This window comes from Pelophylax lessonae (assembly GCF_965119305.1).
Source record: "Pelophylax lessonae genome assembly, chromosome: 11".
Lineage (NCBI taxonomy): Eukaryota > Metazoa > Chordata > Amphibia > Anura > Ranidae > Pelophylax > Pelophylax lessonae.
Window position 1 is genome coordinate 233,121,811 of NC_138778.1, and position 14,933 is coordinate 233,136,743.

The 14,933-nt window shown below is 50.6% G+C and overlaps 1 protein-coding gene across 1 annotated transcript in view; it reads right to left on the reverse strand.

Moving 5' to 3' along the window:
- Positions 1–9,945, reverse strand: part of CACNG5 (calcium voltage-gated channel auxiliary subunit gamma 5) — a 137,211-nt gene extending 127,266 nt beyond the window's left edge. Inside the window, exon 1 of the mRNA XM_082272115.1 lies at positions 9,811–9,945. Coding sequence (XP_082128241.1) covers positions 9,811–9,906 — 96 coding nt within the window. The 5' untranslated portion in view covers positions 9,907–9,945. The remainder of the gene's footprint in view (positions 1–9,810) is intronic.
- Between the last annotated feature and the right edge of the window lie 4,988 nt (positions 9,946–14,933).

The following is a 14,933-nucleotide window of genomic DNA, read 5'->3' on the forward strand; positions in this document are numbered from 1 at the left end:
TCATTGTAGATTGTAGGAACCGCACACAACACAGAATACAAATCACACACGGCGCCCCTTCCTCAGTATTTTAGTACATTGCAGCTCCTTGTCCGCAATGCTTTTCATCATAGCAGTTGCAGCTGGAGGATGATGAAGAGTTGGATGAGGAGCTTCCTCCCTGAAAACAGATGGTTAGGAGTTCTGTCATAAAGGGTCCAGCCTGGGTACCCCATGCAGGAAGGTGCCCTGTCACACCTTACCAAGGCTGCCCCTGCTGTGTACCCAGCACTGTGCGTTTACTACAAGATCCACTTTCCAGACACAGGCCTATCCTTTACAGGTGACTGCTTCAGGCTTCGATCTCATCAGTGCAGTATATGGAAGAATGACTTGTGTGTTCTGGAATCAAACCAGTACATTGCAGGAAACCAGCAGATAGCACAATCTGCATAGAACTAAGAGAAATGGCGGCACATGTAAAACAATGAAGGGGTTAAAAGCTGTAAATACAGGTGCCTGGAGTTGAGCTTTAAGAGCTTGGATAGACAGAACAAGATAGGTGATTATTCCCCATCACTGCCTTACAATATAACATAATTTCAAAATTGTATCCACAATTGAGATTTAGAAAGATTTCCAGAACGCTGTGTGGGGTCTGAGCCCTTATCTGGCTGTGTGGGGTCTGAGCCCTTATCTGGCTGTGTGAGGTCTGAGCAATTATCTGGCTGTGTGAGGTCTGAGCCCTTATCTGGCTGTGTGGGGTCTGAGCCCTTATCTGGCTGTGTGAGGTCTGAGCCCTTATCTGGCTGTGTGAGGTCTGAGCCCTTATCTGGCTGTGTGAGGTCTGAGCCTTTATCTGACTGGGTAGGATCAGAGCCCCGATCAGGCCATGTGAGGTCTGAGCCCTTATCTGGCTGTGTGACGTCTGAGCCCTTATCTGGCCATGTGGGGTCTGAGCCCTTATCGGGCTGTGTGAGGTCTGAGCCCTTATCTGGCCGTGTGGGGTCTGAGCCCTTATCTGGCCGTGTGGGGTCTGAGCTCTTATCTGGCCATGTGGGGTCTGAGCCCTTATCGGGCCGTGTGAGGTCTGAGCCCTTATTGGGCTGTGTGAGATCTGAGCCCTCATCGGTGTGTGTGGGGGTCTGAGCCCTCATCGGTGTGTGTGGGGGTCTGAGCCCATATTGGTCTGTGTGGGGGTCTGAGCCCTCATCGGTGTGTGTGGGGTCTGAGCCCTCATCGGTGGGTGTGGGGGTCTGAGCCCTCATCGGTGGGTGTGGGGGTCTGAGCCCTCATCGGTGTGTGTGGGGGTCTGAGCCCATATTGGTCTGTGTGGGGGTCTGAGCCCATATTGGTCTGTGTGGGGGTCTGAGCCCTCATCGGTGTGTGTGGGGTCTGAGCCCTCATCGGTGGGTGTGGGGGTCTGAGCCCTCATCGGTGTGTGTGGGGGTCTGAGCCCTCATCGGTGTGTGTGGGGGTCTGAGCCCTGATTGGGCTGTGTGGGGTCTGAGCCCTTATCGGAGTCTAGCTGTAGTTAGGCTGCAGATGATTAATTTTCCTGTGATTTGTACAGCAGACCCCTCCTTGTACCCTCTCTGGGGGTCTGTATGAGAAGATTGGGGATTTAATTGCTTTTCCTCTCCCAGCATTGACATCCAACTTTCTCCAGCTGATTGAAGTCAGGAGAATAAAGCTGTGATAGGGAGGAGAGGGTGAGAAGCAGACCGATGGGGGAGGGGGTTGTTGAAGAAATAAAGGCGAGAAGAACAATGAAATGAGATAAATCCATCCCGCCACCATGAGGACATCTATCTCTTCTCTACACATTTTCTACATTAAAAAAAAAAAAAAAACTGAACCGCTCCAGCGGCAATTTCCTTCAGTGCGACGCTGAGCGAACGCAGCGCTCACATCTCGCCTGTCCGCCGGGACTGTAAAGTGCCCGGCGTATTACATATTAATCGGCGCCATAGCGGCCCGGTCATTAAAGTGGCTTCCGTGTGCCCGGCCGAGCAATCAGCGTCAGGAACATATGGCTTTCCTTCTAGTTCACGGAGCAAAGAAGCCGAATGATTCTCACCGCCAATCGCTTGAATACACATCGACTTTTCACATCCGCTAACAGCCTGCCGAGCGAAGACACCCCCCGCCTTGTCACTGGCAATCTTCGTCTCCGAGGGGAACCGCGATTCCCACTAGTGAGTGTCAGCATGGAGGGTGACATGAACTCCATCTTCTTCTGGGGGCCCATAAAGAGGAGGAAGGAGGGGGCCATTCATTACTTTAGGGGGCCAAACACAAGGAGAGCGCACTGCCAGGAATACATTGCTATAGTATGAGCCCAAGGGGCGCAATGCCAGGAATACATTGCTATAGTATGAGCCCGGGGGGTGCACTGCCAGGAATACATTGTTATAGTATGAGCCCAGGGGGCGCAATGCCAGGAATACATTGTTATAGTATGAGTCCAGGGATCACAGTGTCAGGAATACATTGTTATAGTATGAGCTCAGGGAGCGCACTGCCAGGAATACATTGTTATAGTATGAGCCTGGGGAGCACACTGCCAGGAATACATTGTTATAGTATGAGCACACTGAGCACACTGCCAGGAATACATTGTTATAGTATGAACCCGGGGAGCCCACTGCCAGGAATACATTGTTATAGTATGAGCCTGGGGAGCACACTGCCAGGAATACATTGTTATAGTATGAACCCGGGGAGCTCACTGCCAGGAATACATTGTTATAGTATGAGCCTGGGGAGCACACTGCCAGGAATACATTGTTATAGTATGAGTCCGGGGAGTGCACTGCCAGGAATACATTGTTATAGTATGAGCCCGGGGAGCACAGTGCCAGGAATACATTGTTATAGTATGAGCCTGGGGAGCTCACTGCCAGGAATACATTGTTATAGTATGAGCCCGGGGAGTGCACTGCCAGGAATACATTGTCATATTATGAGCCCGGGGAGCTCACTGCCAGGAATACATTGTTATAGTATGAGCCCGGGGAGCTCACTGCCAGGAATACACTGTTATAGTATGAGCCCAGGGAGCTCACTGCCAGGAATACATTGTTATAGTATGAGCCCCCTGAGCACACTGCCAGGAATACATTGTTATAGTATGAGCCTGGGGAGCGCACTGCCAGGAATACATTGTTATAGTATGAGCCCACTGAGCTCACTGCCAGAAATACATTGTTATAGAATGACCCGGGGAGCTCACTGCCAGGAATACACTGTTATAGAATGACCCGGGGAGCTCACTGCCAGCAATACATTGTTATAGTATGAGCCTGGGGAGCGCACTGCCCCCCCCCGCTTCTCTCACTTTCTCTTCCTCTCCCCCCCCCTCCGCTTCTCTCGCTTTCTCTCCCCCCTCCGCTTCTCTCGCTTTCCCTTCCTCTCTCCCCCCTCTGCTTCTCTCACTTTTTCTTCCTCTCTCCCCCTCTGCTTCTCTCACTTTTTCTTCCTCTCTCCCCCTCTGCTTCTCTCGCTTTCTCTTCCTCTCTCCCCCCTCCGCTTCTCTCGCTTTCTCTTTCTCTCTCCCCCCTCTGCTTCTCTCGCTTTCTCTCCCCCCCCCTCTGCTTCTCTCGCTTTCCCTTCCTCTCACCCCCTCTGCTTCTCTCACTTTTTCTTCCTCTCTCTCCCCTCCGCTTCTCTCGCTTTCTCTCTCCCCCCTCTGCTTCTCTCGCTTTCTCTTCCTCTCTCCCCCTCAGCTTCTCTCGCTTTCTCTTCCTCTCTCTCCCCTCCGCTTCTCTCGCTTTCTCTCTCCCCCCTCAGCTTCTCTCACTTTCTCTCCCTCTCTCCCCCCTCAGCTTCTCTCCCTCTCTCTCCCCCCTCAGCTTCTCTTGCTTTCTCTCCCTTTCTCTCCCCCCTCCACTTCTCTCGCTTTCTTTTCCTCTCTCCCCCCATCCACTTCTCTCGCTTTCTCTTCCTCTCCCCCCCCCTCAGCTTCTCTCGCTTTCTCTTCCTCTCTCCCCCTCAGCCCCTCTCGCTTTCTCTCCCTCGCTCCCCCTCCACTTCTCTCGCTTTCTCTTCCTCTCTCCCCCTCCGCTTCTCTCGCTTTCTTTTCCTCTCTCCCTCTCCTCCCTCCGCTGCTCTCGCTTTTTCTTCCTCTCCCCCCTCCGCTTCTCTTGCTTTTTCTTCCTCTCCCCCCTCCACTTTTCTCGCTTTCTCTTCCTCTCTCGCCCCCTTCGCTTCTCTCGCTTTTTCTTCCTCTCTCCCCCTCTGCTTCTCTCGCTTTCTCTTCCTCTCTCCCCCCTCTGCTTCTCTCCCTTTCTCTCCCTCTCTCCCCCTCAGCTTCTCTCGCTTTCTCTTCCTCTCTCCCCCCTCCGCTTCTCTCGCTTTCTCTTTCTCTCTCCCCCCTCCGCTTCTCTCGCTTTTTCTTCCTCTCTCCCCCTCTGCTTCTCTCGCTTTCTCTTCCTCTCTCCCCCCTCTGCTTCTCTCCCTTTCTCTCCCTCTCTCCCCCTCAGCTTCTCTCGCTTTCTCTTCCTCTCTCCCCCCTCCGCTTCTCTCGCTTTCTCTTTCTCTCTCCCCCCTCCGCTTCTCTCGCTCTCTCTCTCCCCCCCCTCTGCTTCTCTCGCTTTCTTTTCCTCTCTCCCCCCCTCTGCTTCTCTCGCTTTCTCTTCCTCTCTCCCCCCCTCTGCTTCTCTCGCTTTCTCTGCCTATCTCCCCCCCTCTGCTTCTCTCGCTTTCTCTTCCTCTCTCCTCCTCTCCGCTTCTCTCCCTTTCCCTTCCTCTCTCCCCCCTTTGCTTCTCTCGCTTTCTCTTCCTCTCTCCCCCCCTCTGCTTCTCTCCCTTTCTCTCCCTCTCTCCCCCTCAGCTTCTCTCGCTTTCTCTTCCTCTCTCCCCCCCTCCGCTTCTCTCGCTTTCTCTTTCTCTCTCCCCCCTCCGCTTCTCTCGCTCTTTCTCTCCCCCCTCTGCTTCTCTCGCTTTCTCTTCCTCTCTCCCCCCCTCTGCTTCTCTCGCTTTCTCTCCCTCTCCCCCCCCCTCTGCTTCTCTCGCTTTCTCTCCCTCTCTCCCCCGCTCGGCTTCTCTCGCTTTCTCTCCCTCTCTCCCCCCCTCCGCTTCTCTCGCTTTCTCTTCCTCTCTCCCCCTCAGCTTCTCTCGCTTTCTCTTCCTCTCTCCCCCTCAGCTTCTCTCGCTTTCTCTTCCTCTCTCCCCCCTCAGCTTCTCTTGCTTTCTCTCCCTCTCTCCCCCCTCAGCTTCTCTCACTTTCTCTCCCTCTCTCCCCCCTCAGCTTCTCTCCCTCTCTCTCCCTCTCTCCCCCCTCCACTTCTCTCGCTTTCTTTTCCTCTCTCCCCCTCCCCCCCACCCACTTCTCTCGCTTTCTCTTCCTCTCCCCTCCCTCAGCTTCTCTCCCTCTCTCCCCCCTCAGCTTCTCTCGCTTTCTCTTCCTCTCTCCCCCCTCAGCTTCTCTCGCTTTCTCTTGCTCTATCCCCCCACAGCTTCTCTCGCTTTCTCTTCCTCTCTCCCCCCTCCGCTTCTCTCGCTTTCTTTTCCTCTCTCCCCCCCTCCGTTTCTCTAGCTTTTTCTTCCTTTCCCCCCTCCTCTTTTCTCGCTTTCTCTTCCTCTCTCCCTCTCTCCCCCCTCAGCTTCTCTCGCTTTCTCTTCCTCTCTCCCCCCTCAGCTTCTCTCGCTTTCTCTTGCTCTATCCCCCCACAGCTTCTCTCGCTTTCTCTTCCTCTCTCCCTCCTTCTATTCCTCTCCTCCCCCCCACCTCCTTTTCTCTCTCCCTCTGTCTATTTTCTTTTTCTTTCTCTTCTACCTCCCATTTCTCTCTCTCTCTCCCCCATCTTTTCTTTCTTTCTCTCCATCTCTCCCTTGTTTTAACCCCCCCCCCCCACCTCTCTCCCCACTGCTTCCCCTCCATCTCCCCCTTCCTCTCTCCCTCCTCTCTTTTCTTCTCTCCCTCCTCTCTCACTCTCTTTCTCCTTCCTTCCCTCTCTCTTTCTTCTCTCTCTTCTTCCTCCTCTCTCTCTTTCCCCCTTCTCCCCCCCCCCCCCCACCTCTGTTACTCTATCTTTCTCTCCCTCTGTTTAGATATCATTGTAAACCTATGAAGAGAGCTGAATTTTGTATAGTGGGATGTCAGCACCACAAACTGGGAAAAAAATGAATCTGTTGCCCATTTGGCCCCCCCCCCTCCCTCCTCCTCCCCCCAAAAGGCTCCTCACTGAACAAACATCTAGAGAGAAGAGCGCTCGGTGTAATTACCAGTCAGAGACATATTTATTAAATGAGATCTGATTGGTTCCCATGGGGACTCTTTGCAGATTATCTTAGCTCTCTACACGTCTCACCAAATAATTACCAAAACAGAAGATTAAGGAAACGATTACTAATGATAACACATGGCTGTCCTCCCCCCTGGAATAGTGCGCTCCTAGACCACTGCCTGCTCTGCCTCTGTGATGAGTACAATCTTATTACAAGGATGGACGATTTATATTGGTCTAGAAAGTTCTGCATCCTTCCAGAGGTAACATATACATTATATATATATATATATATATATATATATATATATATAGAGGGGGGATGGTGGGAGACAAATTCTCAGATTTATTCATCTCCAGCCATCCTCTCCTCACTAGGGATGGCCCTCTACAACACAACCTCTTCCCAGGATCAGTGACTATCGGGGGAACTGTAGTACTACAACTCCCACCATGTAACACCAGGGACGGCCCTCTGCAACACAACCTCTTCCCAGGATCAGTGACAATCGGTGGAGGGGTCTGTAGAACTACAACTCCCAGCATATTCCACCAGGAATGGTCCTCTACTAGAGAACCTCTTCCTAGGATCAGTGACTATTGGGGGGATCTGTAGCACTACAACTCCCAGTATGTTCTACCAGGGATGGCCCTCTACAACACAACCTCTTCCCAGGATCAGTAACTAGGGGGGGTCTGTCTGTAGTACTACAATTTCCAGCATGTTCCACCAGGGATGATCCTCTACAACACAACCTCTTCCCAGGAGCAGTGACTATCGGGGGATCTGTAGTACTACAACTCCCAGCATGTTCCACCAGGGATTGCCCTCGACAACACACCCTCTTTCCAGGATCAGTGACAATCTTGAGAAGGGGGGGTCCGTAGAACTACAACTTCCAGCGTGTTCCACCAGGAATGGTCCTCTACTAGAGAACAGCTTCCTAGGATCAGTAACTATGGGGGGTCTGAAGTATTACAACTCCCAGCATGTTCCACCAGAGATTGCCCTCTACAACACAACCTCTTCCCAGGAGCAGTGACTATCGGGGGGGATCTGTAGTACTACAACTCCCAGCATGTAACACCAGAGATGGCCCTCGACAACACAACCTCTTCCCAGGAGCAGTGACTATCGGGGGGATCTGTAGTACTACAACTCCCAGCATGTTCCACCAGGGACTTACTAATGACTGGAGATCCTGCAGTTGAACCAAAGTATTTTTTATTTAATTGACATCACAGACTCCATGTTGTGTCATGTGACACTCTGAATGATCCTGTATATCTATGTCTATAACTTTCCCATCCCCATATTCCTCTCATGGTGAATTCTGATATTTCCTTTCCAGGATCAGAGCAGCCGAGACGAGTCGTGCCCTCAGTGGGGGGAGAATTCAGAAGAAGCTTCCAGGTGGGTAAAGGTGGGACTTTTTATTTCTGGTTATAGTCAAACCTGGCAAGACCCAATCTTACAAGGAGAACTTCGTCTTCCAGGTACTACGGATCCCTGGACAGAATTCAGGGACTGATTGTGCATTGTGGGATCACATTCAGACAAGAGTCAGGGTGACAACGGTGAATGAACGCTCCTGTGATGGGCTATGTGGCCCCTCAACTAGACATGTGGGTTCTGTGGATGAGAACTGTTACCCGTCTGGAAAGGAAATCTGGTTCTCTGAATTGAGAGTGTGACCTGTGTGAATGGGGAGTGGGACCCCTCCAAATAGAAAATGTAGATCACCCTGGCTTCCATGGATGGGAAGTGGGATCCTTCCAAATGGAAATTGTGCCCCCCAGTTTCCCTTCTTCCCTGGACAGTAAGTGGGGTCTCTCCAAATCGAAAGCGGCTCCTCTCGATGGGAAGAGTTCCCCCATTTCCTCTTCTTCCCTGGATGGGAAGTGTAGTCCCCCTGAATGGGAAGTTTGCCCCCCAGTTCCCCTTCTTCAGTGGATGGGAAGTGGGGTCCCTCTAAATTGGATGTGTGCCATGTGCCCCCCAGTTTCCCCCTCCCCAGATGGGAAGTGTAGTCCCCCTGAATGGGAAGTGTGCTCCCCAGTTCCCCTTCTTCCCTGGATGGGAAGTGTGGTCCCTCCAAATGGAAAGTGTGGTCCCTCTGGATGGGAATTGTGCCCCCAAATCCCCTTCTTCCCTGGGTGGGAAGTGTAGTCCCTCTAAATGGGATGTGTGCCCCACTCCCCACGGAAAGTGTGTGCCCCCCCCTTCCCCCAGGTTGGGAAGTGTTGCTCCTCTGGATAGAAAGTGTGGCCCCTCTGCATGGGAAGTTTGGCCCCTCTGCATGGGAAGTGTGGCCTCTCTGCATGGGAAGTGTGGCCCCTCTGCATGGGAAGTGTGGCCCCTCTGGATAAAAAATATGGCCCTCCAGATGGGAAATGTGCCCCCCAGTTCCCCCCTCCCCAGATGGGAAGTGTAGTCCCCCTGAATGGGAAGTGAGCCCCCCCAGTTCCCCTTCTTCCCTGGATGGGAACTGTCGTCCCTCCAAATGGAAAGTGTGGCCCCTCTGCATAAAAAATGTGGCCCTCCAGATGGGAAATTTGCCCCCAGTTTCCCCCCTCCCCAGATGGGAAGTGTAGTCCCCCTGAATGGGAAGAGTGGTCCCTCCAAATAGAAAGTGTGGTCCCTCTGGATAGGAAGTGTGCCCCCAAATACCCTTCTTCCCTGGGTGGGAAGTTAGTGTAGTCCCTCTAAATGGGATGTGTGCCCCCCTCCCCATGGAAAGTGTGTGTGTGTGTGTGTGTCCCTCCCCTGGATGGGAAGTGTTGCTCATCTAGATGAAAAGTATGGCTCCTCTGCATGGGAAGTGTGGCCCCTCTGCATGGAAAGTGTGGCCCCTCTGCATGGGAAGCGTGACCCCTCTGCATGGGAAGCGTGACCCCTCTGCATGGGAAGCGTGGCCCCTCTGCATGGGAAGTGTGGCCCCTCTGCATGGGAAGTGTGGCCCCTCTGCATGGGAAGCGTGGCCCCTCTGCATGGGAAGCGTGACCCCTCTGCATGGGAAGCGTGACCCCTCTGCATGGGTAGCGTGGCCCCTCTGCATGGGAAGCGTGGCCCCTCTGCATGGGAAGCGTGGCCCCTCTGCATGGGAAGCGTGGCCCCTCTGCATGGGAAGCGTGGCCCCTCTGCATGGGAAGCGTGGCCCCTCTGCATGGGAAGCGTGGTCCCTCTGGATAAAAAATGTGGCCCTCCAGATGGGAAGTGTAGCCCCTGGATGGGAAATGTGACCACTCTCGATGGAAAATATGGCCCCCCTTGATGGGAAGTGTGACCCCCCCCCCCTAGATACAAAATCTGACTCCCAACCCCTGACCTCCCAGCATCCTTTCCCCTATCCCTGACAGTCACCAGCTGTGTGTTTCTAGATGCAGCTGTTAATCCCAAAGTCGTGTAATCCCGATGTACAAACCACAATCCAGCCTGAATCTCTGAGCATGCTGACAATACCCCCCCATAGTAAATGTTATCTCAGTGCATTGCATTGATTTCAGGCTCCTGGGCTGCCCTCTGCTATGTACAGAAATAGCCACATTATGTTGTTCCATAGGTTATAATCACAGCCCCCCCCCAGAGTTGGGCACTTACCTGTGTGTACAGAAGGCTGTTGACTTCCCGCAGAAGGCTCAGGACAAACTTCCTGGGTTTACTACTACCTCTGAGAAACAACCTGCACCAGCGCATGGGAGGGGGTGCAGCTGGCAGGGGGCACAGGCTTGGTGGGGGGGGGCAGGTCCGAGAGTCTCTGCGGTGGTCTGCTTTGCTTGGGAAAGCTCAGAACGCCTTGTGTCTTCCTGGCTGAGTCTGGGATGGTCGTGGCAGGCGATGCGGGGTGGTCAGGGGGTGACTCGGGCACTCATAATGTAGCTAACAGAGAGAGAGAGTCAGCGGTGGCTGCTGCTGCTATGGACTGTGGCAGTCTTTGTACGGTTCCCGTTCTCTAATGCTCTATACACCAAGCTCGCCCCTCCCTCCAATAACGAGGGAGGCTGAGCGCAACGCGGAGACAGCAGGTGCTGAGACAATAGCAGAGTGATCGTCGTCTACATTGCAATTTATTTCTCAGTCATTACCGAGACACACCGACTATAACCTGCAAGCTGCACAGAACCTGCAAGCTGCACGCATTTTATCCTGTCCTATTCTGCGCCGCTTCAAACTGTCTGCCTGACGCCTGCACTTTGACAGCCAGACAGTATAAACATGCACACAAGTCTGGGCTTCCTGTAAAACCTGAAATATGAAAAAAAAAGTTAATTTTTGTTATCATTTATTGTGTTCCATGAAGAACTGATCAATAATTGGATCAATTTATGTCTTTATTTACCTATGTGGCAAGTGAGGTGTAATGTTGATAAATGTAAAGTTCTGCACTTGGGGGCTAAGACTATGCATGCATCATACATACATATGGGGAGTACAACTGGGGGAGTCAATGATGAAGGACCCGGGGGGAGTCAATGGTGGAGAAGAATCTGGGGGAGTCAATGGTGGAGAAGGATCTGGAAAGTCAATGGTGGAGAATGATCAGGGGGAGTCAATGGTGGAGAAGGATCTGGAAACTCAATGCTGGAGAAGGATCTGGGGATACAATGGTGGAGAAGGATCTGGGGGAGACAATGGTGGAGAAGGATCTGGGGGAGTCAATGGCTCAGAAGAATCTGGGGGAGACATTAGTGGAGAAGGATCTGGGGGAGTCAATGGTTGAGAAGAATCTGGGGGAGACAATGGTGCAGAAGGATCTGGGGGAGTCAATGGTGGAGAAGGATCTGGGGGAGTCAATGGTGGAGAAGGATCTGGGGGAGACAATGGTGGAGAAGGATCTGGGGGAGTCAATGGTGGAGAAGGATCTGGGGGAGTCAATGGTGGAGAAGGATCTGGGGGAGACAATGGTGGAGAAGGCTCTGAGGGAGTCAATGGTTGAGAAGAATCTGGGGGAGACAATGGTGGAGAAGGATTTGGGGGAGACAATGGTGGAGAAAGATCTGGGAGACAATGGTGGGAAAGGATCTGGGGGGAGACAATCTGGGTGTTGTGGTAGATCATAAGTTTAAAAATAGCATGTAATGCCAAGCCGCAATTTCCTTTCTTGTATAAGAGAGGTATGGACTGCAGAGAGAGAGACATCATCTGTACAAATCATTAGTAAGACCTCATCTGGAATATGCAGTTCAGTTTTGGGCTCCAGTTCTTAAAAAAAGGATATCGGGGAACTGGAGAAAGTGCAGAGAAGGGCAACCAAACAAACTGATAAGAGGCATGGAGGAGCTCAGCTATAAGGAAAGATTGAAAGGGGGGGGGGGGGTTGGCAGAGGAAAAACTGTCAGGGAGTTGTATTTTAGAATTTTTACATTTTTTTGTGGTAAAACAGCCACAAGTGTGGAAAACCAGCAAGGTGTTGCTCTCTAAACATCTATGCTTGGATTGGCCGAGTGTTCATGTTTATGGCTATAGAGAAGGGAAGGGAGCCTTGCCAGGGATTTTGTATCTCCTGGGAAAAACAAAATCATTGGCCAGGAGAACCCAACTTCTTTAACCGGTTGCCGACCGCCGCACGACTATATACTGCGGCGGTCAGCCCCGGCCAGGCAGAGTGACGTACCGGTACGTCACTCGCTTGTCACTGACTTGAGAGCCAATTGCGGGCGGGCGCGCTTGCCGCGGCTCGTTCACTGACAAGTCAGTGCGTGTGACCGGCGGACCCGATGTCCGCCGGTCACACTACGATCGCTCCGGTGAAGGGAGAAAGGCGGAGCGGCTTATGTAAACAAGCCGCCCGTCATTCTCCCTGGTGTAAAAATGAAGATCAGACGGTTCTACTATGTAGGACCATTGATCTTTGTTTTTACACCAATAGCCATGTCCCTATACAGTTAGAATCACGCCCCTAGGACACACTTAACCCCTCCCTCTCCAATACAGTTAACCCCTTCCCTGCCAGTGTCATTTTTGCAGTAACAGTGCATATATATAGCACTGATTACTGCAGTAATGTCACTGGTAACCCCAAAAGTGTCAAAAATGTCAGTCAAGGGTCCGATCTGTCCGCCGCAATGTCGTAGTACCGCAAAAAAAATCGCAGATCGCCGCCATTACGCGTTAAAAAAAAAAACAACAAAAATGACAAAAATCTTTCCCTTTGTTAGTAAACGCGATAACTTTTGCGCAAACCAATCAAAATACGCTTTTTGTGATTTTTTTTACCAAACATATGTAGCATAAAACAAATTGGCCGAAAATGTTAAAAAATTTTGATTTTTACATTTTTTTGGGGAATTTCATATAAAAAAATGTGAAAAATATTGTTATTTTTGCAAAATTGACGCTTTTTTTTTGTTTATAGCGCATGATCAAAAAATCGCACAGGTGATCAAATACCACCAAAAGAAAGCTCTGTTTGTGGGAAAAAAAGGACGTCAAATTCGTTTAGGTACAGCGTCGCACGACCGCGCAATTGTCCGTTAAAATCACGCAGTAAAAAAATCGCAAAAAACCCCCTGGTCTTTTAGCAGCCAAATCCTCCGGGGCTTAAGTGGTTAAGAAGATCTTTCCATAAACATCTATGCTTGGATTGGCCGAGTGTTCATGTTTACGGCTATGGAGAAGAGAAAGGAGCCTTGCCAGGAATTTTGTATCACCTGGGAAAAGCAAAATGATTGGCCAGGAGAACCCAAACCTGTGGATTGAGGCAAATCTAGTTGTGGACATTCGATGGCCGACTGGGCATGGAGATTAAATCTGACAAGCCAAAGAACTTCAGTCAGAAGGTCTTTCCATAAACATATATGCTTGCATTTGCAGAGTGTTCATGTTTATGGCAATGGCGAAGGGAAGGGAGCTTTGTCATGGATTTCTTATCTCCTAGGTAAAAAAAGTTATTGGCCAGGAGAACCCAACCCCGCAGACTGAGGAAAACTGGCTGTGCACATATAGGGGCTTACTGGACATGGAAATTAAATTTAACAGACCAAAGATCTTCCTTTCAGCAGATCTTTCTGTGACGGAACCATCTAGCTCCCTCAAATGCCAGGGCCAATAGTCAGTAGTCTAGATGGTAGCCTGCAGTCCCCTCAAAAAGCCCTATCCTGGCTGGGTCTGTCACCATTTCCATAAACACTTATGCTTGGATTGGCCGAGTGTTCATGTTTATGGCTATGAAGAAGGAATGGGAGCCTTGTGAGGGATTTTGTATCTTCTGGGAAAAGTAAAACGGTTGGGAAGGAGAACCCAACCCTGTGGATTGAGGCAAAACTAGTTGTGGACATACGATGGCCGACTGGACATGGAGATGAAATCTGACAAGCCAAAGAACTTCAGTCAGAAGGTCTTTCCATAAACATATATGCTTGCATTGGCCGAGTGTTCATGTTTATAGCTATAGAGAAGTGAAGGGAGCTTTGTCAGGGATTTTGTATCACCTGGGAAAAGTAAAGTAATTGGCCAAGAGAACCCAACCCTTGGGATTGAGGCAAAACTGGCTTTGGACATGTGATGGCTGACTGGAGACATGGAGATGAAATCTGTCCAGCCAATGATCTTCCTTTTAGAAGGTCTTTCCATAAACATCTATGCTTAGGTTGGCTGAGTTTTCATGTTTATGGCTATAGAGAAGAAAAGGGAGCCTTGGCTGGAATCTCCTGGGAAGAGTAAAGTTATTGGCCAGGAGAACCCAACCCTGTGGATTGAGACAAAACTGGTTGTGGACATTTTATGGCCAACTGGACATGGAGATGAAATATTACCAACCAAAGAGAAGGTCTTTCCACAAATGTCTTTTCTTGAATTGGCTCATGTTTATGGCTATGGAGAAGGAAAGGGAGCCTTGGCTAAGATTTCGTATCTCCTGGGTAAGGTGAAGTGATTGGCCAAGAGAACCCAACCCTTCCAATTAATTTTCCCCAATAATGGGATTGGCCAAAGGGTGGTCCAAGTGCCCACCATAGACATGCAATGATAGTAACCATTATCCTATGTGGCCATATTATACTGTGTGTGTGTTTTCATTCAACAGAAGAAGTATTGAGAAGATATTCCTGTCAATTGGGGCTCAACAGAGGACCTAGAGGACCAGAGGACCAGGACCATGTGGTTTCCAGTACTGGCCAATCTCATGTCCTGGAAGACCTGCAGCAAATATCTCATTGTCCTTACCTTGGAATCATTTAATTTATGTTTTTTCAAGGTAATACCAATAGAAATCTGCCAATCGTTTGACATCTGTACTCCTCTGTCCCCTTGTCCTCCACAACTGTCTAATGTAATGATGAGGAGAACCTCCTGTTTACTTCCTAAATGTATTTGTCACATTATGTCCGCCCACCTGCTGAAATATTGAGTGATGCTGCATCTCTATCAGGGGAGGAGGTAGCATGCAGAGATCAGACAGAGTTCAAGCAAAGGGGAACAATTTAGGGCTCAGAATAAGCAGCAATGCATCATGGAAATGCTTCCATCTCCTTCTTCAAAGTTACAATGTACAGTCTGCTCACTGGGAGAGGGGAGACAGAGGAAATGCCTCCTCCTCCTTCTACAAAGTTTCAATATACAGTCTGATCACTGGGGGAGGGGAGACTAAGGAAATGTTTCCCCCTACTTGCAGCATACTGGTCTAGGCAGAATCACTGACTGGAGCTCAAGGACAATGTTTCATTGATAAAAAGTTGAGCTTCAAAGTTTGCAACAGTCAGTGCTGTATTTTGGCCTAGGCCGAC